We start from the raw sequence: 21448 nt of genomic DNA, 5'->3' as shown, positions 1-21448 counted from the left end.
GTGTCTCCGTTTTTCCCTTGCGTTGACTTGCCCGCTAGTTATCCAGCCCAACTCAGCGTCCCACTTTACGCTTCCCCTGTCGTCAACACCCTCACCCCGCGTTTTTCAACACTCATCGTCACCGGTATTCTGATCCAGTAACCGGAAACCGCGGCAGCAAAGATGTCGTCGCCTTCAAAGCGGTCAACGCGCAGCTCTGCGACGCCCAACCGGGCAACCCGCAGTTCGCAGCAACGAAGCAGCCCCGCGGCTGGCCCCTCCAACGCAGCTGAGAGGACCCCTCGGCAGACAAGGTCCTCGCAGTTGGCTTCGAGCCCGCTGTTTTATCAATCTTCGTCCCCTGCCCCCGGCGCCAACAGGGCCTCCTCTCCCCTTCGCCAGATGACCGACAGCCAGAGCACCGTCAACAACAATGCACCCGCACCCAGCTCGCCCTTGCGCCAGCAGACAGAAACACAAAGCGCCGGTGACAGGACTCCCCGCGCAAGCCGTGGCCTTATTGGAGGTGAGACATCTCTCTGCGCCATATTGTTAAGCTTCGCCCAGCTGACCGCGCAGACTCATCGCCGATCCGTTATGATCCCAGCTCCAGCCCTGGCCACCAGCTCACCCAGCAGTCCGACCTCCGCAGCGATAGCAGCGCGCTCTTTGTGAGCTCACAGCGAACGAATAATGGTAGATCCTACCGGGGTGACATCAACTCGGATGTCGCCCGGACACCCCAGATACCGCGTCGCATCATCCTAGACGACTCTGGGCGTGTTGTCCAGGACGGTTCTGATGCCGCCTCGTTTGCGAACAACAACGCTCATACCTCGGAAGCCGACGCTCTTGGTGGTCCCAGCCAAAGCCTCGTCTGGGGTACAACCGTTTCGCTCGAGGACTCTTTCGCCGCATTCAGGGACTTTCTCAAGAACTTCACGAGAAAGTACCGTATGTGGGCAGATGGCGCCACCGAGGCTGACACCAATGGGGAACCCGAGGCTGATTCAAAGCCTTACTGGGAGGCCATGGAAAATATGCTGCTGCTGGGTACCAACAAGCTGTACTTGGACCTCCGCGACCTCAAAGCCTACCCACGGACGGCAAAACTATGGCACCAGTGCCAGGCGTATCCGACCGAAATCGTTCCCGTCATGGATCAATGTGTCCACGACTGCATGATCGAGCTTGCGCAGGCGGAAATGGCAAGCCAGAGAGCTGCCTCGCACAACACGACAGCCGCCAGTGCGCCCCAGGCCTCCCAGAGCTCCGAAATTGCTTTCCCCAGCTCCGATCGAGCCGAGGAGCCGTCGACACCCCGACCTGCCCAACGGGAGCAGATGACGCTTGAGGACCAAGTTATCAAGCAGCAATACCTGGTTCGCCCCTGGGGCACCGACAAGTCTATCAACCTGCGAGAGCTCAACCCCTCGGACATGGACAAGCTTATCTCCATCAAGGGTCTCGTCATCCGGGCAACACCTGTCATCCCTGACATGAAGGCGGCTTTCTTCAAATGCGGTGTCTGCGGACATTCCGTCTCGGTCGAGCTGGATCGCGGCAAGATCCGCGAACCCACCGAATGCCCGCGCGCTCGTTGCAAGCAAAAGAACTCGATGCAGATCATCCACAACCGCTGCATGTTCGAGGACAAGCAAGTCATCAAGCTGCAAGAAACCCCAGATGCCGTCCCCCCCGGACAAACGCCCCACTCGGTGTCTGTGTGCGTCTACAACGAGCTGGTCGACTTCTGCAAGGCCGGTGACCGGGTCGAACTCACAGGTATTTACAAGGTTACGCCGGTGCGCGTCAACCCGCGCATGAGGACGGTCAAGAGCGTGCACAAGACCTACGTCGATGTGGTGCATGTGCAAAAGGTCGACAAGAAGCGGATGGGCGCGGACCCGACCACTCTTGATTTGGCTGAGGAAGAGGAAGCCCACGTCAGCGGGCAGAGTCTCGATGAGGTCAAGAAAGTTTCACCCGAGGAGGAGGAGAGGATCAGGACTACGGCAGCCCGCCCGGATATCTACGATTTGCTCTCTCGCTCACTCGCCCCTTCGATCTACGAAATGGACGACGTCAAGAAGGGCATTCTTCTGCAGCTGTTCGGCGGAACCAACAAGACCTTCGAGAAGGGGGCGAGCCCCAAGTACCGTGGGGACATCAATATCCTGCTCTGCGGTGACCCATCGACCTCAAAGTCGCAAATCCTATCGTATGTGCACAGGATCGCCCCCCGAGGCGTTTACACCAGCGGTAAAGGCTCCTCGGCGGTCGGTCTTACCGCCTATGTGACCCGCGACCCCGAGACGCGCCAACTGGTCCTCGAATCTGGTGCGCTCGTATTGTCCGACGGAGGCGTGTGCTGCATCGACGAGTTCGACAAGATGAACGATTCCACGCGGTCGGTCCTCCACGAAGTGATGGAGCAGCAGACTGTGTCAGTGGCCAAGGCCGGCATCATCACGACGCTCAACGCCCGGACAAGCATCCTGGCCTCGGCCAACCCGATCGGCAGTCGTTACAACCCGGACATGTCAGTGCCGCAGAACATTGACCTTCCCCCTACCTTGCTCTCTCGTTTCGACTTGGTTTACCTCATCCTCGACCGGGTCGACGAAAAGGCCGACCAGCGGCTGGCGCGCCATCTGCTCTCCATGTACCTCGAGGACAAGCCCGAGTCAGCACAAAGCGACAAGGACGTCTTGGTAAGCCACTCCCCCCGCTGATCAACAAACCTAGTACTAACTTCCAACCCCCCCTCCAGCCTATCGAATTCCTCACCTCCTACATCTCCTACGCACGCGCCAAGATCCAGCCCAAGATCTCGCCGGAAGCGGGCCGCGAGCTAACCAACGCCTACGTGGAGATGCGCAAGCTCGGACAAGACGTGCGGGCGGCGGAGAAGCGCATCACGGCGACGACGCGGCAGCTCGAGTCCATGATCCGGCTGGCCGAGGCGCACGCCAAGATGCGCCTGTCCGAGACGGTCACGGCCGACGACGTCAAGGAGGCCGTCCGCCTGATCCGCTCCGCGCTCAAGACCGCCGCCACCGACTCCCAGGGCCGCATCGACATGAGTCTGCTGACGGAGGGGACGAGTGCCGCCGAGCGCAAGCGCAAGTCGGATATGAAGGATGCCGTGGTCCGGTTGCTGGATGAGTTGACGGCGGGCGGGCAGGCGGTGAGGTATTCGGAGGTGGCGCGGAGGCTGGCTGAGGGGGCTGGCGTGCCGGTTGAGCCGAGCGATTTTGCTGAGGTGATGAGGACATTGGAGATGGAGGGGGCGGTTATGATTAGCGGCGAGGGGCCGAGGAAGAACGTGAGGAGAGTTACGGCGAGTGTTTGATGTAGAGATGAGGGTTATGGCTTATGAGTTGGTTGGGTCTAGTGTTCACATCTGGGGGGCGTATGTCTGGTTTCCAATCATGTTTCTGTCTGTCAACGCACAAACTTGCACGCCATCACGGATAACCTCCGAAGTTAGGTATAATGATCGAACACAATTCCAACGCCGGCTTGCCCATCGCCTCAATACTTGTCACCCAATCCGTCGCCACTTGTGTCAGGGACATGCCCCTTTTCAGCCTCCTTTTGCTTCGGCTTCTCCTTCTGCTTCCCCGTCTCCTCGGCCCTCTGTGTTGACGGCTCGCTCCCATCCATGACGACGGTCTTATCGTCGCCCATAAATCCGGCGTCTAGCCGCCACTCCCGCAAGTCATCTTCGGCGTCGTTCAGAATTTGCCTCGTTTGCGAGGCATGCGCATATGGAGGTCGCACATCTCCTGGTACCACGGGGGTGTCGTCAAGCAGCTGCAGCAACCGCAGCCCGTGCCTCGCAAGGATGGCCTGCTTCTCGGAGCGCTCGATCGTGGCGAGAAAGTCGACTGTGTACGCTTCCTTGAGTTTCTGCCTGGTCTGTTTCCGTTCATCAGCACAACACCCCATATCCAAAGCCACTAAAGGGGATAATAAAAAAAGAAGAAAGAAAAAGAACGCACCACATTCCCCAACTGCGCCTCCGCCACCAAATTCTCCGCCTCCGCCCTCACCAGCTCCTGCTCCAGCGTCACCAGCCTCGCACTCTGCGGCTCCTTAATCTTCAACCTCTGAATCTCCTCCGCCACCTTCCTCTTCCCATCCCGACTCGGCTGCACGCTCTTCTCCGTATTCCTTACCACCTTCAACACCGCACGACTCTCATCCAGCCGCGCCGCATAGACCTCCTCCTGCTCACCCAACTCCGACAACAACACCCCGATCTTGTCGCTCACATCCGACACCGCCGCATCATTCCCCCCACCTCCACCAACTCCACTCCCACTCCCACCCCCACCCCCACCGGTGATAGTATACGCCGCGGGCGTCTGCTCGCCCCACTCGGACAGCTGGGTGGCGATGGACAGGCGCTCGCGCGCGGCCGTCTCGTGCGCCGACACCAGCGTGTTGGCCGACTTGATCAGGCGGTAGAGGCGCTTGGAGAGGGCGGGCTGGGAGGCGCCGCGCAGCGAGTGGAAGGAGAAGGGCTTGCGGTGGGAGGAGGCCGTGGTGGTTCCGGAGGAGGTGGTTGTGGAAGTGGTGGTGGTGGAGGAGCGGTTGGAGGAGCGGATGGAGAGGGCGCGGTTCCTGTGGTGGGGATTAGTTGGGTCTGTGGAGGGGGGGTTGTGGAGGGGTGAGGTTGGTGGTGGTTTTGTAACCACTGACCACTGGGCTGAGAGGGAGAAGCGGGTGCTGTCGGTGCTTCGGCGTGGCATGGCAGGCTCGCGTTGGGAGTGCGCTGGGGGGTGCTGTTCAGGAATTGGTGACTTACAACATCTTGATGCTTTGGGTATAGAGGGTGTTTAGGTTGTTAAGGCTTTTAGTAACTCTGTTGGTCAGGTCCAACACGGAGGGTTGTTTGTTGCTCCTTCCCTCACTTATATGGATCTGGTTCAGAGCGTGAGGCAGGTGCTTCCAGGACCAGATGCCAGGATGATTTAGTTCCCACACGCGTCAGGGGCTTTGAACTTGGAGTTTAGTTGGTTAATCCGGCACACTTGTTTAGTAGTTGATGCTGTTTTCAAGTCAAACTGAAATTTAAGATGATATTCTGCTGTTGTGCTGGTGATTGAGGACGAATCGTTATGGTCATGAAAATCCCATCTTTGTCAAATGATAACCTACATTTCTCCCTAGTGGCCCCAAGCCCCCAACATATCCGGCGGCGAGTTCTCCAAATCGACGTAATGTCTTTCATCAAGTTCGGCTGTTCGTCTGGAATTGGAAGATAGCTCTCTTTGGTCATGGGACGATACATTAACTTATGACGTCATGGTTCACGACCCCTGCCCCACCACATTTGCGTGTCATCCCTTCTCCCATTCTCATCCCATGTGAGTCCAGCTCTCTTCAAAATGAAATAGATATTATTATTCAGCCTATGCAGTAGGAAATGCACCCTCCCAATAATAACATCGTGTATGCTTTGCCTTCTGGGCCTCAGCCCATGCGTTAATGCCACCCAAACATCCAAATTCCCTAAACATCAACTCCCTTGATCTAAGTAGAAGCCTATGCCGTCTAAGATGTATCCTGTGACTCCCGCCAATAACCCAATAACATCAGAAACCCCTCATGCCCTTACTCCCTCCTGCCGTCCCTTCAGCTAGGTATGTCAGTATCCCCGGCTGCTGTAAACAACGGGCGTGCTCGTTCTCCTGAAGCTCGTCACACTTGTCCTCGGGCCTGGCGAGTAGTGCCTACGGTGGCTGGAGTAGCTTGACCGAGGCGAGTCGTGGTGGCGATGATGATGATGGTGGTGGTGGTAGCGAGGCCGCACGGGAATGATCTCCTCGTGGTAGTAGTATTTTTCCGTGGGTCCTGCTCCGAAGCACATTTTGATTGTCTTTTGTTTTATTTCTCTCTTAGTTGAGAAAGTGAGAGGATGTTGTTAATTGGGTGAGTGGTTTGATGTGGAATTGAGTGAAGAGATTGTGTTGAGCCAAGTCAAGGTTTGTTGAATGGCTACTCTCGAGATTCTTTAGGTTTGATGTTCACTGGGAGTTGACCAAAGGATTAAACTCGGAACCATCTCAACCTTTACATATACGGTTCAATCCTTGGGAGACAAAAACAAGGTACTAGTCTGACGCAAGTGGGATGGTGTGCAAGACCCTGAATATGCAAGTCCATCTCAAATGGCATTAGTCTGGCAGCCAAGACAAACTCACGGGTTCAATGACGATGCTTGGCAGCAATGGAAGTTGTTCTGTATTGAGTCCCGTGGATAACGTCACCTTGCAGAACCGTCTTGGGGAAATCACTCTAGCACCCTGTGGGCAAAAAGAGCCGAACTCCAAGGTATACGGAGTAGATGTCGACCATAGGAGCCAAAATACGAAGACTATCCTGAAACCTGGACCATGTTTACCCGTTTTCTTTCTTTCTTTTTCCTCTTTTTTGTTCGGTTCATTGATTTCTTTCCTTGACTTTTTTTTTTCCGCTCGAGTTCGTTTAGGGTGACGACTGTGAAAGTACAAAAAAGTTAGAACCCCCAGAAGCTTGATGGGGCTTTTACCCCTAACTCCACGAGACAGACCTCTCCACACCTCCAATCCACAAACGCAAAAATAGGATGAACTGGTATTTAACCGTTTCACCCAATGATGGTTGATCCGATCCAGGCTCGAACTGGAGACCTTCAGTGTGTTAGACTGACGTGATAACCAACTACACCATCGGACCTGTGCTTGTTGGATCCCGGCATCACTGCCTCGCTTGATGAAGGCCCGGCAGGCAACGCATGCATAGAGAGATCACAGCCCCTTTTCAGTATACAACCAGAGAAACCACACTGTCGCTGCTTTCTAGCCACTAGATGACAGACAGAATACTTACACAGTACACAGAACCAAGAAAAAACCGACCATTTTCTATTAACCCAGCCCACACCCTCTATTTCTTCCTCGTGTCAAACTTCAACTCCAGATTCCCAACCAGCCACGCGCTAACAAACACAGCAACGGCACTGCCAAAGATGATCAGTGGCTTGCGCAGGGCCGCCGCGAGCGGGTAGTCGTATGTGATGACTAGCTCGCGGTCCCTAAAGTCGTCCACCAAGTTGCGCCCCTTGATTACGAGGGCAGTCCGGCCAATGGTGTCGAGGAATGTCCGGTGAAGCTCGACGCTAACTTGGTTGATGGATTGGGACGGGACGGAGGTGTGGTATTGCACATTCCTAGCCAGAGAATCAGTGAATTTGTACGAAGGTGACATTGGGTAGGGGGACATACTCAGCGCCTTCGGGAAGGATAACTCGGACCTGCACTTGCTCGTACTCGACGCCCTCGGGCTGCCTAGGGCCCTCGAGGAAGGGGACATTAAGCACGAACCCCCCAGCGGCCGTCTGCCTCAGGAAGTTCTTGGCATCCGAGTTCCAGCCGATGGTAAACGGGAATTTCCACCCGCCAAAGACAGGGTACCGCGGCTTGATCTCGAGCAGGGCCTCGCGCTTGTTGCTCCTGAACCTGGAGGTCGAGACGTTGCCGATAACGTCGGTGTAGTACGGATCGGCGCTACCCACGCGCAGGGGGAACTTCAATTCCTTGAGCGCGAAGGTGTTGGGCTGGTAGTACTGCGATTGTTGCCACTTGACGCGGTTGAACAGCGACGACAGGTTGGCGCCGCGGTGGTACAGCGTGTAGCGCTCCTCGAAGGCGACGTTGCCGCCCCAGTGGCTGACCTCGATATCGCGCTCAAGATGCGAGACGTGCGTCACGGGCTTGTTGAACTCGAACCGCACGCTAACGGGCTGGGTCGCGCCCGCGGGCTTCTCGTCGAAGGGGCCGTACGTGAGCTTGGATCCCTGCACCTGCGGGAACTCGGTGATTTCGCCGCTCCCCGGGATCTTGGTGTAGTCGGGAATGGTGCTCGACGGGAACTTGACTTCGGTCTTCTGCTTGGTCGTCGTGTAGGCAGAGGGGCAGTAGGCCGAGAAGGAGAACGAGAGGAATTGCGGCTCCTCCTGCTTGATGGAGGCGGGGAGGGGCTTGTACGCCTTGAGGAGGTAGTAGCTGATCCCGAGGGTCTGTTGCGCGCCGGGCGCAAGGGGCTTCGGAAGGCGAATGCGGAGGTACTGGATGTCACTGCGGGTAGTTAGCCTCCGAGGCCGAAAATCCTCGGGAAACCTCTTCTCACCTTTCCTGATCAAACTCGACGGCCTCGGCGACGAATGGCCCAGCGTTGCTATCCTTGCGATCCTTCACCTCCACCCCTCCGAGCCGGGACAACTGGTCGGCCGTGAACGGTACAAAGTATTCATCTTGGGCCGCCTTGTCGATGTTCTGTACGAGCACGTTGATGTTCTCCTTCACATAGTTCTTCTCGACGGAAATAACGTGGACGAGATTGGCGTTCTTGAAGACCTGGGGAGGCTTGAAGGTGGCCGGGAGGGTGGTGCTGGTGGAGCTGCTCTTGCTGTCCGCGCTCGCGGCCGAAGCCAACGATAGCAGAGACAACAAGGCAGAGAAGACCGCTGACGTCTTCATCTTGGAAATGTCAACGGCAAGAGGCTCATGAACCTCACGCGCCCGGCCAATTGACAAATTGCAGAAGGAGAGGTTGGGCAGCAGAAAGCAAGGGTGTAGCCGATGATGCACCCTTCTGTCTTTGAGTTCTGGACCATTAATCGTGGCCTTCCAGCAGCAGCAGCTTGCCAGCCTCGAAAAGCTTACGTTGCCGAAACACCCCTGTCGGCTTGAATCGGTGGGGCCGGCTCAGGTAATTCCAGGGGTTGATTGGCCAATTCACATCTAAGCTGTTTCCTCTTGGCAACCTCAACGAACAAAACATGAGATTCAATTAACTATCGAAAGAATAGAGTTCCCCAAACTCTCTGGTGTTCGTCTGGGACATGAAATCCATGTCTCAACGCTACCAAGACATCGTTGGTGAGGAAGTGGTGAGAGAAAGCAAAAAAAAAAAAAAAGACATGACGAAACACTAGAGAATGAAAAGTACCCCATACCCCAACAAGGAGGAAAGCTCTCTCTAATGCGCTTTCCATGCCTCTGGGGACAATTATGAGACCCGTCTCGCCCCAAATTTCAACAGGCAGGTACTGACTACAGATACGTTCGGATCACTGCATTAATGATGTCTCGGTCCCAAGTTCTTCACATTTTCCTTTCTAGTATAACCTCTATACTGATCACCTGCGCCGAAACCCCTCAAGATGGATGGCATCTTACCGGAGTTGTCACCATTTGATGAGGACGAGGCCATTGAACTTCACTTCTCTAGACTGAACGACCATGATGCTGCCCCTCGCGCTGTGGTGCCGCCGCATACTCTACAGCAAATTCATGATTTCCTAGAAACTGCGGAAGATACCGCGGAAGACACCGTGTCTTTCCTCCTACGCCTGTACAACGACGGGACCCCCCTTTTCACCAAGGAGACTTTCCGAGATGCCGCCGATCAACTCGACCGCTGCTTGGAAGATGCCAACTCGGAACACACAGTGTCGCTCGTGGGTCTCGATGGCACGCCGGTCCATTTCTGCTTCAGGGTCGGACAAGATGTCAGCAAAGGGAGCAAGTTGTTTTGGCCAGGTTGCAAAATCGTAACGTAGGTTTTTAATCGCATCCCAACCGAGTCATATTAAACCAACAGTCACAACAGCGCCAAGCCCCGTCTTGACTACCACGGCCTGTTCCAGCTCATGTCAACTGACAGCAGCCAGCCGGGGGGTCTTGGACGAGCCTATCTGCCCATCGACATTGTCCAGGAAACAGAAATACGCGATGTCAAGACCGGCGAGCTGATCGTTCCTTGGCTCATGCTCAACCACGAGGAGGTTCGGGAGCGGTTTTACCGGGACCTGGCTTTCTGGAAAAGAACCGTTCCGTTCAGTCACCTTCGATGGCTTCTTGGATCGACAGGTATCACTCATAGCATTAAAAACGTCGTTGCGTTTGGATGTGGTACCATCACGCGGCTGAAGGACCAGGAAATACACCAGCGGAGCACCTCACAGCATGCGGTGATGTTAGAGGTGCGGGATTTTGTCAAGAAAAGCCTCGGGGTGGAGGTCCAGTGCTTCGCCCAGGATCCGGCTTACACTTCCATCGACAAACAGGTCCTGGGTGAGCTAGGCATCACCGTTCTTGACGACCCGAGGGCCTGGCTCCAGGTGGAGAACGGGAGTGTGGTCATCGCGATTGAGCCAACCATCCCAACGACCGAGATTATCGCTGACATTGCAAAACCGGGTGTCATCATCATGCCCGCGCCGCCAGAAGAGTGAGTCGAGATACCTACTAGTCAAAGCAGGTCTAACCAAACCCAGTGAGGTACTCGCCCCCCGCGTGGAAGACATGATCCACAACGAGTATAAGCTAAACGTGCTGGTCATTGATCCCATGGTCCATGGATACGACGCCTTTTGCGATGTCACTGTTGCTGTAAAGAAGGAGGGAATCAGAAAGCACCCAATAAGTTGGAATTGATGACAGCGGGAAGCAAACAGCGTACCCATACTACTCTGCAGTAGCTTTCTATAGATATGACTAAACGAGGTTGTCAACAACAGAGCGTTGCATTCAGGGGCTCATGGTAATCAACCACACGTTTAACCCTAACCCAGCGAGGAGCTCAGAAGAGCTTGAGCTCCTCCATCAAGCTCACAGCTGTTGTTGGGGTGAGTGCGGGGTAACCACTCAAGGCACTGCTCCTACTTCGGCCTTTGCGTTTTGTGCTGTGCAAGAAGGTGAGGAGAATCCCTGCTCTTGTTGGATTGATAGCATCGTTTGAACGGCCTAATCGGTCTCAGTCAGCACTGCGTTTCAGTTGAGTGGCTGGCTGATGGAGTGAAACAGAGATTGAGAAACAGTGAGCTCCCAACAAACAAAACACCGCACAACAAAATACATCGATATCGACAGAACAACAACAGCAACAACGGCAACAACCAACTGTCATAATCCAACATGGTCGGCCTCGGACCGAAACCGCCTCCCTCTAGGAAGGGTACCGGTATGTGAAACCTGAACCATTCCAGTTTCGCTTATTGCGGCCTGACCCCTCCTTCGGTGTCGCGGTACACATAACGCATGTGCACTTCGCCTGCCGCTTGGAGTCTTGGGTGTGATGGTAGCTCCTGCCTTTTGTCCTACACTTACCCTGAAAAACTCACACAAGATCACAAAGACCAAAATCATTTTTTAGTTGGTCCCCCTTTCCTGTTCCTCTCCCACCCGGGGGACGCGTGCAACTTGAGAGAGCAAGGCACAAGGGGAAAGTCGGAATCCACAGCAGCCTTCGATGAGAACCTTGGTATCGAAGTGCTCTGTGACATCACACTCCCCTTTCGCGTTGTTTCTCTGCACCCCGTCCGATGTTCCTCTTCTCCACCCGACCCTTGGCATTATCTCCCAACGGTTCGACCTATCTACCTATTTTTCTACTTGTATCTCCCCTTTGCCCGCTTGTTCCGGTTGCGTGAGGACAGAATTTGGGAACCTAAGGCTATCGGAATGGCAACATCTCGAAGGCTAAGGAACCTACTTCATCCCGACCACCGCCGCAATCACAATCACAACCTAGGCCACGACCGCCCTCTTTTATCCTTGCCGAGACGTCCCTATTACTCTCTCAGTCACAACCACCCGACCACTCGAGAGGGCAAGGCACTGTGTGCCCAGCGACCCACCCTTGACTAACCATGGCTGTAGGCACACTTGCCGATGCGCCCAAGGATCTCATCAATGAGATCAAGCACCTTGAGGAGCTCTTGACTCTCGACAAGGCCAAGCTCAAGGAGATTACCAGCCACTTTGTCAATGAACTCACAAAAGGTGAGTCCGGGTTTATTAGCGACCGGCCGACCAACAAAGTACTAACTAGCAACAGGCCTGACGGTTGAGGGGGGTAGTATCGTGAGTCAATGGTGCTAGACTCACAAGACGACTAATACTGACCGAACCAGCCCATGAACCCAACATGGGTCATGTCGCAACCGACCGGCTATGAGACCGGAAGCTACCTGGCCCTGGATATGGGGGGCACCAACCTGCGCGTCTGCCAAGTCACCCTTACGGAGCAGAAATCCGAGTTTGATATTATCCAATCGAAGTACCGTATGCCGGATGAGCTGAAGACGGGCGAGGCTGAGGAGCTCTGGGAGTACATTGCCGACTGCCTGCAGCAGTTCATCGAGACGCACCATGGCGACGCGTCCAAGATGGACAAGCTCCCGCTTGGCTTCACTTTTTCCTATCCTGCCACCCAGAACTACATCGATGAGGGCATTCTGCAGCGCTGGACCAAGGGCTTTGACATCGACGGTGTCGAGGGTCACAATGTGGTGCCCATGTTCGAAGCCGCCCTTGCCCAGAGGGTGAGTCACTGGCACAGGCAATGAGCATTGTGCGAGTATGTGCTAACCCGTTCATTTTCAGGGGGTACCTATCAAGCTGACCGCCCTCATCAACGATACCACGGGTACACTCATTGCCTCGGCGTACACCGACCCTAAGATGAGAATCGGTTGCATCTTTGGCACGGGTTGTAACGCTGCCTACATTGAGAACTGCGGTTCTATCCCTAAGCTAGCCCACCTAAACCTGCCGCCCGAGACCCCTATGGCCATCAACTGCGAGTGGGGTGCCTTTGACAACGAGCATAAGGTGCTGCCTCGCACGCCCTATGATATCGCCATCGACAAGGATTCTCCTCGCCCTGGCCAGCAGGCGTTCGAGAAGATGATCGCTGGTCTTTACCTCGGTGAAATCTTCCGCCTGATTATGGTCGACCTGCACGACAGGAAGGAGGTCAACATCTTCGCCGGCCAGGATATCTCCAAGCTCCGGAAGCCGTACTCTCTGGACTCGTCCTTCCTGTCGTCGATCGAAGAGTATGTTGGTCGATTCTCTGATATCGCTTTGCTTGCTAACTCGGCCTAGGGATCCCTTTGAGAACCTCTCGGAAACGCTTGATCTGTTCCAGAGCAAGCTTAACATCAGCCCGAACCTCCCCGAGCTGGAGCTTATCCGTCGTACCTCCGAGCTGATCGGCACGCGCGCGGCTCGCCTGTCGGCGTGTGGTGTGGCTGCCATCAGCATCAAGAAGGAGTACGCCTCTTGCCACGTAGGCGCCGACGGCTCCGTGTTCAACAAGTACCCGCACTTCAAGGCCCGCGGCGCCCAGGCGCTGCGCGAGATCCTGGACTGGCCCGAGAAGAGCAACCCCACGGAGGAGGATCCCATCGAGATCCTGGCTGCTGAGGACGGCAGTGGTGTGGGTGCCGCGCTGATTGCCGCGCTGACTCTGCAGCGCGTTAGGGAAGGCAACATGCACGGCATTCTCCACCCTGAGAACTTCAAGTAGACACTCGGGTATTTCTGGGCGCCACGGTACATACCAGCATGCTTTTGAGTGCATCGGCGAACTAGCTTGGGATACCGCCGCGAGCAATGGTTGCATCTCCGCTCCTGCATAGCACGGTTGGGGAGACTTTGAGCCGCTCAGCGAGGTTTGGGCACAGGTTACTCTAGCCGGATATCAATGATCTTGATAGCCAATGGCTATGATACAATCGATTGAAGCGTACAAGGATGCTATGCTGATTGGTTGACAATGCTCTGCGATGCAATGCTCTGTGATGCGATGCTATGCTAACGCCACCCATAAATACACCCTTTAATTCCCCTTCCTTTCTCCCCCCTCCTCCTCCTCCTCCTCCCTCCTCACCCTCTCCGCAACCACCAGCGCCGCCCGGAACGTATCCACTAACTCCTCCTCCGCCTCCAACCCCACGCTCACCCGCACCTGCTCCGCCTTGGCCCCAAACGTCCGCAGATACGCCGCCGCCTCCGGGTCCGTGCCCCAGATGGCGTCGTTGAACGGAAACGCCAGCGTCTGGTGCGCCCCGAGGTGCGGCCCGTGGTACACCGACAGGTGGTCGTAGAATGCGCGTGCCACCCGCAGTGACGTGAACTCGATCCCCATCAGGCAGCCGTAGCCCGATGTGAATCCTTTCCCTTCCCCTTCCCCTTCTCCTTTGGTTGTTGTTGTGGTGGGTGGTGGGCGCATCATGGCGGTGTAGTTGGCGTGGGTGTTGGTGAAGGGCGGGTAGAGCACGGCGGTGATCGCGGCCGTGGCGGGCTGGGTGGCGGTGGAGTGCTGGTGCAGGAAGGTGGCGAGTGTCAGGGCGTTGCGGTTGAGGATGGTGGAGCGCGGGAAGTAGTCGTGCGAGTTGGAGAGGAGCTTGGCGGCGTCGGCGTGGAAGTATTCGTTGCGGAAGTGGGCGGTGAGTTGGGTTTTGAGGGGGGTGTGGTGGGGGGAGGTGGGGGGGAGCGTGATTGCGCCGCCCATTACCTGGGAGGGGGGTGAAGGGTTAGTTTAAGGGGCGGCGGTGGTAAGGGGTGGGAATGGGGGAGGGGGGAGGGGGGGGCATACGTTGGCGTAGCCGCTGAGGGACTTGGTGATGGAGGTCATAATCACGTCGGCGACGGATGAGACGTCAATGTTGCAGAAGGACCCGATCGTGTCGTCTATCACGACGGGGACGTCGTATTTGTCGGCCTGTAGGTCAGTTAGTTGGTGGTTTGAGGGGCAAGAGAAGGGATAGTCCCGCGTTATCACTCACAATCTCCCTCAGTCGTCGTAAATCCAAGCTCACCAAGATCGGGTTGCTCGGAAACTCCGCAAAAATATACCCAACCTTCCTCCCGGCGGTCTTCTCCCCTTCCAACCACGCCTCCAACGCCTCCATCACCCCGCTATCCGCATCACACTGCCCAAAATGCTTCATCCCCCCCTCATTCTCAAGAAACAGATGATACGTATTATGAAACACCGACCCCAGCACCACCACCGTCCCCCCCTCCCTCGCCTCCACCAACGCCAAATGCAACCGATAAATCGCCGCCATCCCCGTCGGATACAGCCATACATCCCCCTCCCCCACCACTCCCCCACCCCCAACCAACTCCGCAATCCGCCTCCTCAACCCAACATGCCCCTCCCCCAATGGCAACCCCCCCTTTCCCCCCGCCCCCAACCCCGGCACATCCCCCCACCGCTCCCCATCCCCCTCCCACTCCACCACCCTCACCCTGCCCTCCCCCACCGCCGGCAACAGCCCCTCCGCCAGCCGCGACGAGATCCCCGTGCCATACGTCTGCCACACCCCGACCGCACCAGGAGCATTCGCCACGGGATATGCAACCGCGTACAAGCGCACGACGGCGCCGTGGTGGGTTGTTGTGTCGTTGGTCTCTGGTTGTTCTGGTTCTGAGGCGAGGGGCAGGGTGAGGGGGATGTCGAGGGCGCGGAAGAGGAGTTGGGAGGGGGGGATGCGGTGGGTGGGGTTGGTGCGGTGGTGGGAGGCGGCGTAGCGGGCGGCGGCGGGGATGGTGTCCGGGTGGGGGAAGAGGATGAGGGTGTGGGTTGGGGGGAGGTGGAGGTGGGGGTGGAGGGCGGTGGTGAGCTGGGAAGGGGGGTTAGTATGTGTTTTGTTTGTTGTGTTGTGTTGAGGTGATGGGGTGGTGAGGGTTGAGTTGGGTTGGCTGTGTGTGTGTGTGTGTGTGGATGTACTTACCTCGCGCACCTTACCCCATGGCCCGAAGCGCGGGTAGATGGAGGTTAGTTTGCTGAGCAGTTCGGTGTCGCCGCGCCGGAGGGCCTTAGCCGTGTCCCAGCCGGGGATGTGAAAGGTGATGTTGTGAGGGGCTTCCGGGGGGAGGGAGTGCCCCAACTCGGTGTTGATTTGTTTGACGGGCATTTTCAATATCTTCTCTCCCTTTTCGTTTTCGTCTTGGCTATCTAATGTTGCCGGGAAAGAAGGGCGTGTGTAAAAAGAGAAAAGTTAAAAGAACGTTAAAGGAATGACTCCTCGGCACATGCAAATAGCAAACCCGCAGCCTCGCTCAAAACGGTCAATACAGCGAAGGGACAAATGTGGACATCAAGGTGTGTAAAAAGGACGTCCGATGTCGCATCGAGACCCTCTCGGGCACCTCCGGCTCAAGCCTCCCCGACGGCTAGGACGCCGAATGGAGGCCCGGACCACGGCATCGCGGACTAGTCGAGAAGGGGTTGCTTCTCTAAAAAAATTATCTCGCCTTTCATTGGGCAATTACTCAACAGCCTGGTTTCAACTCACATCGGATGGCGGATCCAGCGGAGGAGTGGAGTTCGCCGAGGCTGCCCCCCGTGTTCCTCGTGGGCCGGTCACTTCTCGGCGACTATTGGACCTAGAACCCTCAGGAACGTTGATGATGCCCGTTGTTGCTACAGTAAGTAGATAATACAGTTTACCGGTAACCATGCACAAATACCCCTGAATCCCCTCGCTCCATATGCTTGTTCGACACAACACCACAGGTCCCCCAAAGCAAACTTACGCCATCAGGACTTCCCAAACTCAAACACCTTCAAACCCAAACCCCACGATACACCACCCTACCAAAACTCCCTACTCTTCCCCTCAAACGCAAAGTTCAGCGCCACCGCCGCAAACAGGGCAGCGCACAAAATGCTCGGGCCGACCTTGTCGTAGTACTGAGCCACCCTGCGCGTGCGGATGGCGCTGCTGCGGTACAGGTAGATGACGACCGAATAGCACAGCGAGAGGAGGGCGAGCAGCGTGAACGCGCTGGCGGCGACGAAGGACGCTCGGTTGCCGTGCTCGGTGCTGAAATTGAGCAGCGTCACGGCGATGGTGCCGATGTAGATGGAGTATTCGAGCTGCGAGGGTTAGCTAGGTGCTCAGGAAATTATGGTGGGAGGGGGACATCGGCTTACCCATCCTAAAAAGGTCCTCTCGGCCGCGAAGTAGACCTTGGGTTCGACGCGCACGGGGACGTAGATCTTCTTGCCCTTGGGCGCCTTGAACCGCCGCTGCTGGATCTCGCCCGTCCCGAGAAGCGATTCGAGCCGTGCGTTGCGGGGGACCTCCGTCGCCCGTGGCCGCGGCACTAGCGATTTGAGCAGCCACCACGTGCCGCGCGCCGCAGCGTTGGCCGACGTCGAGATGCGCGTCTGGACGTACGTCCAGCCGCCCACCCTGCGCGCCTCCTCGAGTCTGTCCTCGTCATCCTCGTCGTCCGAGTCGTAGAGGTAGGTGTCCTCGCCCGTCGGCCGGTCGACCGTCTGGTCCTCGACATCGGCCGACAGAACCGGCGCCCGGCCGTTCCTCGTAGCTGCGGCGCTGGATTCGCCGGCCTGGGCGCCCGAAGTTGCAGGCCGCTGCTCGTCGTCCGAGTCGTAGTCGTCGTCTTCCTCCTCTTCGTCATCCGATATCGACGTCGTGGCCGAGTGCTCGAGTCTTTTGATGCCGAAGTCGTGCGTCACCGGCTTGCGGATGTCGACGTCCATCTGCGGCATCCAGAACGGCAGAAGGTCTATCCTCTCAGGGAAGAGACAGGCGACGCCGTGAATGAACTTGGAGAACTTGGGGACCGCCTCAACGAGGTGGCTGGAGATCAGCTGCCGTACCCACTCCGGGGGCTCCTGTCCGAGCTGTGTCTGCAGCTTGACTTCGAGAATGGCGTAGGGGAACCGGACGACGTCTCCGGGAGGGAGCTGGGAGAACGGGTAGTCGATACCAATGTCTGTGCGCCGCCAGTTGTTACCTGACCTCGTCACCCCGTCAAGGTTATCCTCGCGGACCATGGTAAGCTCTGTATCAAGCGAGATACGGACGCGCGCGTCGGCGGGAAGCTGGAACGCCGTACGGTGATAGAAGGACCGGCACACCGGCTTGTAGCCCTTCTTGAGGACAGACCACTGGATCTCACGGGCCAGCCTCTCATCCTCGGCAATAGCCTTCTCGGACTTCTTGCCCTCCTTCCGCGCCTTCTCGAAGATGGCCGCCGGGAGGAGCTCGCCTCGTAGGTACGCGTTCACATTCTTCTCCTTGACCGAGAAGCGGGCCTTCACCGACTTCTCGCCCGTCCAGTCCTCTCGATGTGTCTTGCGCTCGACGAAGATGGTTTCGTTCTGCATACCGCCGTACCAGCGTAGCCGGATAGCCTCGGCGCCTTCTGTCTTTTTAAGCCGCCCTTCATACAGATCCCAAGTGTCCGGGTTATCGTAGTAGATGGATGTAATAGCCGAGTCCTGTGCCTCGAACTCCTTGCTCGCATTAAACACGAGGACGGGCAGATGCTTAAGAATAATGAGCTTGAGCTCCGTCACGTTGTCGGGATGCACCCAGTATTTCGTCGTGTGTCGGACAAAGCTGGCCTGGCTTCCGCCGGCGGCGCTGTCGCCCTTGACGGGGTTTCCTCTCGTCCGCACGAGATCGTAGAGCTTCGAGAGCTTTACCACCGACGCGTCGTAATTCTCCTTGTAAAATGGTTTCGCCTTGAGTCGGGTGTCGAAGACGGGTCTTAGATGCCATCCGGTCATTTTCTATCGCGTTATCAGTGCTGTTTCCTCCGATGTCCGGCATGATCCAATGATAACTCACATCGTGTTTCTTGATAATCTTGTAGAACCCAGTGTAGTTGAGCTGCACAAACTTGGCGAGGTCGTGGACGTCGGCGATAATATCGCTCAAGTCCTCCTCGAGTAGCATGAACTCTTCTTCGCTAGGCCCGTCCTGGCCGAGGCCGCGCTCGTTAAGGCGGTTGACGACATCGCGCACCTCGCGCTCGCTGACGGTGATGCGGCGCGAGATTTCCATGGCCTTGACCTGCTGCTTGGAATGGACCTTGTCGAGTTCGGACTCGAGCTTGCTCACGAAGCGGCTCTCATCCTCCTCAGTCCACTCGCGCCGCTGCGGCTTCCCAGGCTTCGCGCGGTCGTCGGCAACGGGCTGGATGGGCCCGCTAGGCTGCTTGAGGTCGGCCTTGAGGCCATCGTAATCGATGTAATACCATTGATATTCGCGGATAACGCTCGAGCGGAGCTGCTCGCCAAACTTCATGACGACGACGCCGGGGGGAGCTCGCCAGGTGGGGTCGCGGATACGGTTGCGCGGCGAGTGTAGATGTTGGGAACGAGACTTGAGGTCGTGAACGATCAGCAGCATGGGGTGGCGGGGCAACAGCTCGAGCGGTCAATTGTAGCAAAGCCGAGGGCCCAGAGGTCGCCACTGTTAGCCAAGCCTCGTCTGTCTCGAGCTTGATCCTTGAAATTGGAGCTCCGTTTCTTTTGTGTTTTGTCGAAGCTCCACCTGCCGTCTTTGGATCACCTGCTCGAGGTCAATGCCTCGTTTCTAGGTACCTAGTGGCTAATTGAGTGTTACTGCCAAATGACAGGAGCTCCGACATAAAAGAAAGCGACAGCTTCAATCTTCACCCGTGACGCTGTATTCGTACATACAAAACCCAACCTCTATACATTGCCGCGGGCACAGCGAGTCTTTGTAGCGGCGCTGGCAAAGTGAGCACGTGGACAGACAAGCTCTACGATTGGCGAATTGCGGTCTAGGCTCTTTACTGTAGCATTTGGTGGGGCTGGCGGACCCTTGTCTTGCTGGAGCCTCCGAAGCCAAGGCATGCACGCAGCGAGAGCCATGGGTTTGAGTGGTTGCAGTTTTGAAGATCGGAGCCATCCGAGACCGGGTTTCTTCAAGCAAACAACAAAAGTACTTCGTACTCCGTAGTATTATTTGGTCTGGATAACTAAGTACATTAAGGCATTGTCTCTTTTCAATTGACTCTACACTACAACTGATGATAAACATATGTGCACGAGCCAAGCGTCGCAATTGAAAGATTGCCCGATTTCAATGACGGGGTGGTTGGGACCTGTTTGGTCATCAGTTCGGATCATTGCTCACCGACCCATCTGCCAAGGCAAGCCACGAACTATGGGGACTACATCGTCCACTAAAATCACTTATTACCAGACTCGCTGCTGTGCTTATGTGTGGACGAGGTAGGCAACGTAGGCTGGTAGACAGCTTGAGCTTCGACGACTTCGTACCCGTCTTCATCTGCGTGGGTTTGGGCTGTAACCAGAGGCTCGACGTCTGGTACGGGCAAGGGTGGTACCGTTTCATCGACCGGACGGAGGGTACCGCGACGTTGCTTCTTATAGTATTCCTTCAACTGGTCCTTCAGAGCGTATGACTGTTCTCTGGCGTGGTCCTGGGCGTTCCTGAGACTTTTTCGTCCATCCTTATAGCCTTGATAAGTGCCTGTGAGGTGCATTGACGAGATAGGGTATTGGTGGTACTCGAGCGTGCCGTCCTCCGTTTCGGCAGCGTAATGTGCGAAGAGGTTGAGGTTGGTGCCATCGGTGGTAAATGTTATGATTTCTGCATGACTAGCGGGGTCAGCTTTTCCCACGTAGGCGAGAGCTTGGTTTCTTGCGTGAACCATCGCGGCTCCGTTGTAGGCGCTCCGCATTCTCGCTTCTCTCATGTCCCCCGCCGGGCCCTCCCACTCTCCAGCTACTTGTGGCAGGGTGATGGAGTGGGGCTCGTCTATATAGAGGGCAGCTCCTGGGATGTGGTCGTCTACGGGGAAAGGCCGGTATTCTTCTGCCTCTAGTCCCTGGACGAAGTCAGGCTGTGGGGCAGACAGGCCATTATTAAACCCGAGATCTCCTGGAAGATTCGTGAATACTCGGTTGTAGGCTTGGCGGTAGCCCTCAGAATAGTTTTTCTTCATCAGTTCGCCCATGTAGTCGACTACGGTTGCTTTGTTACCGGCTACCTGGACGTTTCTGACATAGCGGTTATACACTGATTCTGTTGGGGAAGCGGTGCCACGGGATTTGGCTTGCCGTCTACGGAGGTCTTTGAGATTCGTAGGTGGCTTAGAGGATACCGATTCGAGGATTCCATTATTTCGAGCCTTGGTAGCAAATCCAGGCGAAGTTGTCGACGTGGTCTTCGTCGTGGATGAGCCGTTCGTAGGGTCCGAGGTCTTCTTCTTACCCATCTTGTCGAATAGGGCCAAGTTCTTCCGTGTCAATCGTGCTGGCTCCGAGGGTGGTCGCGTCGTCCGCGCTCGTTTTGCCCATGGTTGGGCGTCGTCGTCACAGTCTAGCGGTCGTTTTCGTGACGGTGGATTTGCTGGAACTCGCTCTTCTTGGGTTGGCGAGAGTCCAGCTTTCGAGAGCCCCAGGGAGGTTTGTTGCTGGCCCATGGTGAAGAGAGGCAGAGGAAAAGGCTGGGTGTCAGGGTGGTCGGCCGAATAAGTCTTGTATGCAACGCCTCGTTGTCTCGAGATTTGTTTTCGGTGCGGTGTTTATTGTAGACCTGCATTGATCGTGGTAGTGACAATTCGTAGTTAGTGTCTGGGATCTTTCGCTTGACTTTGAATGGTCCAATCTGTTTATAGTTAGGTTTATCGTTTTGTCGCTTTGTCGCTTTGTTTTGTATTTTTTGCGAGCGAGGTGGGCTTTATCTCCGGCCCCCTTGGTAGCCGTGTGCCTTGGTTTCGTGAACTTCCTTAATCGGTAGGGTCTCATCTCTGGCGACGGTAGACACCTCATGTCCTATCGTCAGATTCTCTTTCAAGTA

General features: G+C 56.2%; 8 protein-coding genes and 1 non-coding gene across 9 annotated transcripts; 3 read left to right on the top strand and 6 right to left on the bottom strand.

The window, feature by feature from the left end:
* Positions 1–16: 16 nt before the first annotated feature.
* Positions 17–3490, top strand: F5144DRAFT_40285 (MCM2/3/5 family-domain-containing protein). Its single transcript, XM_066784857.1, has 3 exons — positions 17–505; positions 559–2693; positions 2753–3490. Exons 1-3 carry the CDS (start codon positions 163–165, stop codon positions 3332–3334), a joined length of 3060 nt encoding a protein of 1019 aa, XP_066648585.1. The 5' UTR covers positions 17–162; the 3' UTR covers positions 3335–3490.
* F5144DRAFT_40263 (Eisosome component PIL1/LSP1) lies at positions 3426–4922 on the bottom strand. Its single transcript, XM_066784852.1, has 3 exons — positions 4796–4922; positions 3987–4611; positions 3426–3903 (listed from the first exon to the last, which is right to left on the bottom strand). Exons 1-3 carry the CDS (start codon positions 4798–4800, stop codon positions 3517–3519), a joined length of 1017 nt encoding a protein of 338 aa, XP_066648584.1. The 5' UTR covers positions 4801–4922; the 3' UTR covers positions 3426–3516.
* A 1712-nt stretch (positions 4923–6634) lies between these two features.
* Positions 6635–6708, bottom strand: F5144DRAFT_t12. The gene has a single exon. It is a non-coding gene; the product is annotated as a tRNA-Val (tRNA).
* On the bottom strand, positions 6703–8710 carry F5144DRAFT_40192 (Ribophorin I). Its single transcript, XM_066784842.1, has 3 exons — positions 8161–8710; positions 7257–8108; positions 6703–7201 (listed from the first exon to the last, which is right to left on the bottom strand). The coding sequence occupies exons 1-3, from the start codon at positions 8508–8510 to the stop codon at positions 6919–6921; spliced, it is 1485 nt and encodes a 494-aa protein (XP_066648583.1). The 5' UTR covers positions 8511–8710; the 3' UTR covers positions 6703–6918.
* Positions 8711–8796: 86 nt separating this feature from the next.
* Positions 8797–10591, top strand: F5144DRAFT_555809 (uncharacterized protein). The gene is made up of 2 exons (XM_066787932.1): positions 8797–9591; positions 9646–10591. The coding sequence occupies exons 1-2, from the start codon at positions 9197–9199 to the stop codon at positions 10268–10270; spliced, it is 1020 nt and encodes a 339-aa protein (XP_066648582.1). The 5' UTR covers positions 8797–9196; the 3' UTR covers positions 10271–10591.
* F5144DRAFT_555805 (hexokinase-domain-containing protein) lies at positions 10592–13624 on the top strand. Its single transcript, XM_066787931.1, has 6 exons — positions 10592–10998; positions 11697–11819; positions 11875–11900; positions 11951–12361; positions 12423–12877; positions 12927–13624. Exons 1-6 carry the CDS (start codon positions 10953–10955, stop codon positions 13348–13350), a joined length of 1485 nt encoding a protein of 494 aa, XP_066648581.1. The 5' UTR covers positions 10592–10952; the 3' UTR covers positions 13351–13624.
* Position 13625: 1 nt separating this feature from the next.
* On the bottom strand, positions 13626–16214 carry F5144DRAFT_625346 (pyridoxal phosphate-dependent transferase). The gene is made up of 4 exons (XM_066792220.1): positions 15566–16214; positions 14612–15454; positions 14422–14547; positions 13626–14340 (listed from the first exon to the last, which is right to left on the bottom strand). The coding sequence occupies exons 1-4, from the start codon at positions 15746–15748 to the stop codon at positions 13663–13665; spliced, it is 1830 nt and encodes a 609-aa protein (XP_066648580.1). The 5' UTR covers positions 15749–16214; the 3' UTR covers positions 13626–13662.
* A 214-nt stretch (positions 16215–16428) lies between these two features.
* Positions 16429–18898, bottom strand: F5144DRAFT_478160 (VTC domain-containing protein; the record flags this gene model as incomplete). Its single annotated transcript, XM_066785088.1, has 3 exons — positions 16429–16713; positions 16771–18381; positions 18440–18898. The coding sequence occupies 3 exons, from the start codon at positions 18896–18898 to the stop codon at positions 16429–16431; spliced, it is 2355 nt and encodes a 784-aa protein (XP_066648579.1).
* A 913-nt stretch (positions 18899–19811) lies between these two features.
* Positions 19812–20946, bottom strand: F5144DRAFT_588798 (uncharacterized protein; the record flags this gene model as incomplete). The annotated part of the gene is made up of 2 exons (XM_066789968.1): positions 19812–20646; positions 20861–20946. 2 exons carry the CDS (start codon positions 20944–20946, stop codon positions 19812–19814), a joined length of 921 nt encoding a protein of 306 aa, XP_066648578.1.
* Positions 20947–21448: the final 502 nt, after the last annotated feature.

The sequence above is a fragment of the Chaetomium tenue genome, assembly GCF_020726465.1.
Source record: "Chaetomium tenue strain MPI-SDFR-AT-0079 chromosome Unknown F5144scaffold_1, whole genome shotgun sequence".
NCBI lineage: Eukaryota > Fungi > Ascomycota > Sordariomycetes > Sordariales > Chaetomiaceae > Chaetomium > Chaetomium tenue.
This window is presented reverse-complemented; position numbering and strand designations above follow the sequence as displayed.

Excerpts from the sequence above, each read along its gene's own strand:
- F5144DRAFT_40263 (XM_066784852.1), bottom strand. Across the intron at positions 3,904-3,986 it reads AGGCGCAGTTGGGGAATGTG|ACCAGGCAGAAACTCAAGGA; the intron begins GTGCGTTCTTTT and ends GAACGGAAACAG.
- F5144DRAFT_555809 (XM_066787932.1), top strand. The coding sequence starts at position 9,197 with ATGGATGGCATCTTACCGGAGTTGTCACCATTTGATGAGGACGAGGCC. Across the intron at positions 9,592-9,645 it reads CCAGGTTGCAAAATCGTAAC|CGCCAAGCCCCGTCTTGACT; the intron begins GTAGGTTTTTAA and ends CAGTCACAACAG.
- F5144DRAFT_40192 (XM_066784842.1), bottom strand. The coding sequence starts at position 8,510 with ATGAAGACGTCAGCGGTCTTCTCTGCCTTGTTGTCTCTGCTATCGTTG. Across the intron at positions 8,109-8,160 it reads GTCGAGTTTGATCAGGAAAG|TGACATCCAGTACCTCCGCA; the intron begins GTGAGAAGAGGT and ends AACTACCCGCAG. Across the intron at positions 7,202-7,256 it reads ATCCTTCCCGAAGGCGCTGA|GAATGTGCAATACCACACCT; the intron begins GTATGTCCCCCT and ends TTCTCTGGCTAG.
- F5144DRAFT_555805 (XM_066787931.1), top strand. The coding sequence starts at position 10,953 with ATGGTCGGCCTCGGACCGAAACCGCCTCCCTCTAGGAAGGGTACCG. Across the intron at positions 10,999-11,696 it reads TCCCTCTAGGAAGGGTACCG|GCACACTTGCCGATGCGCCC; the intron begins GTATGTGAAACC and ends CCATGGCTGTAG. Across the intron at positions 12,362-12,422 it reads AAGCCGCCCTTGCCCAGAGG|GGGGTACCTATCAAGCTGAC; the intron begins GTGAGTCACTGG and ends GTTCATTTTCAG.
- F5144DRAFT_625346 (XM_066792220.1), bottom strand. The coding sequence starts at position 15,748 with ATGCCCGTCAAACAAATCAACACCGAGTTGGGGCACTCCCTCCCCCCG. Across the intron at positions 15,455-15,565 it reads CATGGGGTAAGGTGCGCGAG|CTCACCACCGCCCTCCACCC; the intron begins GTAAGTACATCC and ends CCCCCTTCCCAG. Across the intron at positions 14,341-14,421 it reads CCCTCAGCGGCTACGCCAAC|GTAATGGGCGGCGCAATCAC; the intron begins GTATGCCCCCCC and ends CCCCCCTCCCAG.
- F5144DRAFT_40285 (XM_066784857.1), top strand. The coding sequence starts at position 163 with ATGTCGTCGCCTTCAAAGCGGTCAACGCGCAGCTCTGCGACGCCCAAC. Across the intron at positions 506-558 it reads AAGCCGTGGCCTTATTGGAG|ACTCATCGCCGATCCGTTAT; the intron begins GTGAGACATCTC and ends CTGACCGCGCAG. Across the intron at positions 2,694-2,752 it reads AAAGCGACAAGGACGTCTTG|CCTATCGAATTCCTCACCTC; the intron begins GTAAGCCACTCC and ends CCCCCCCTCCAG.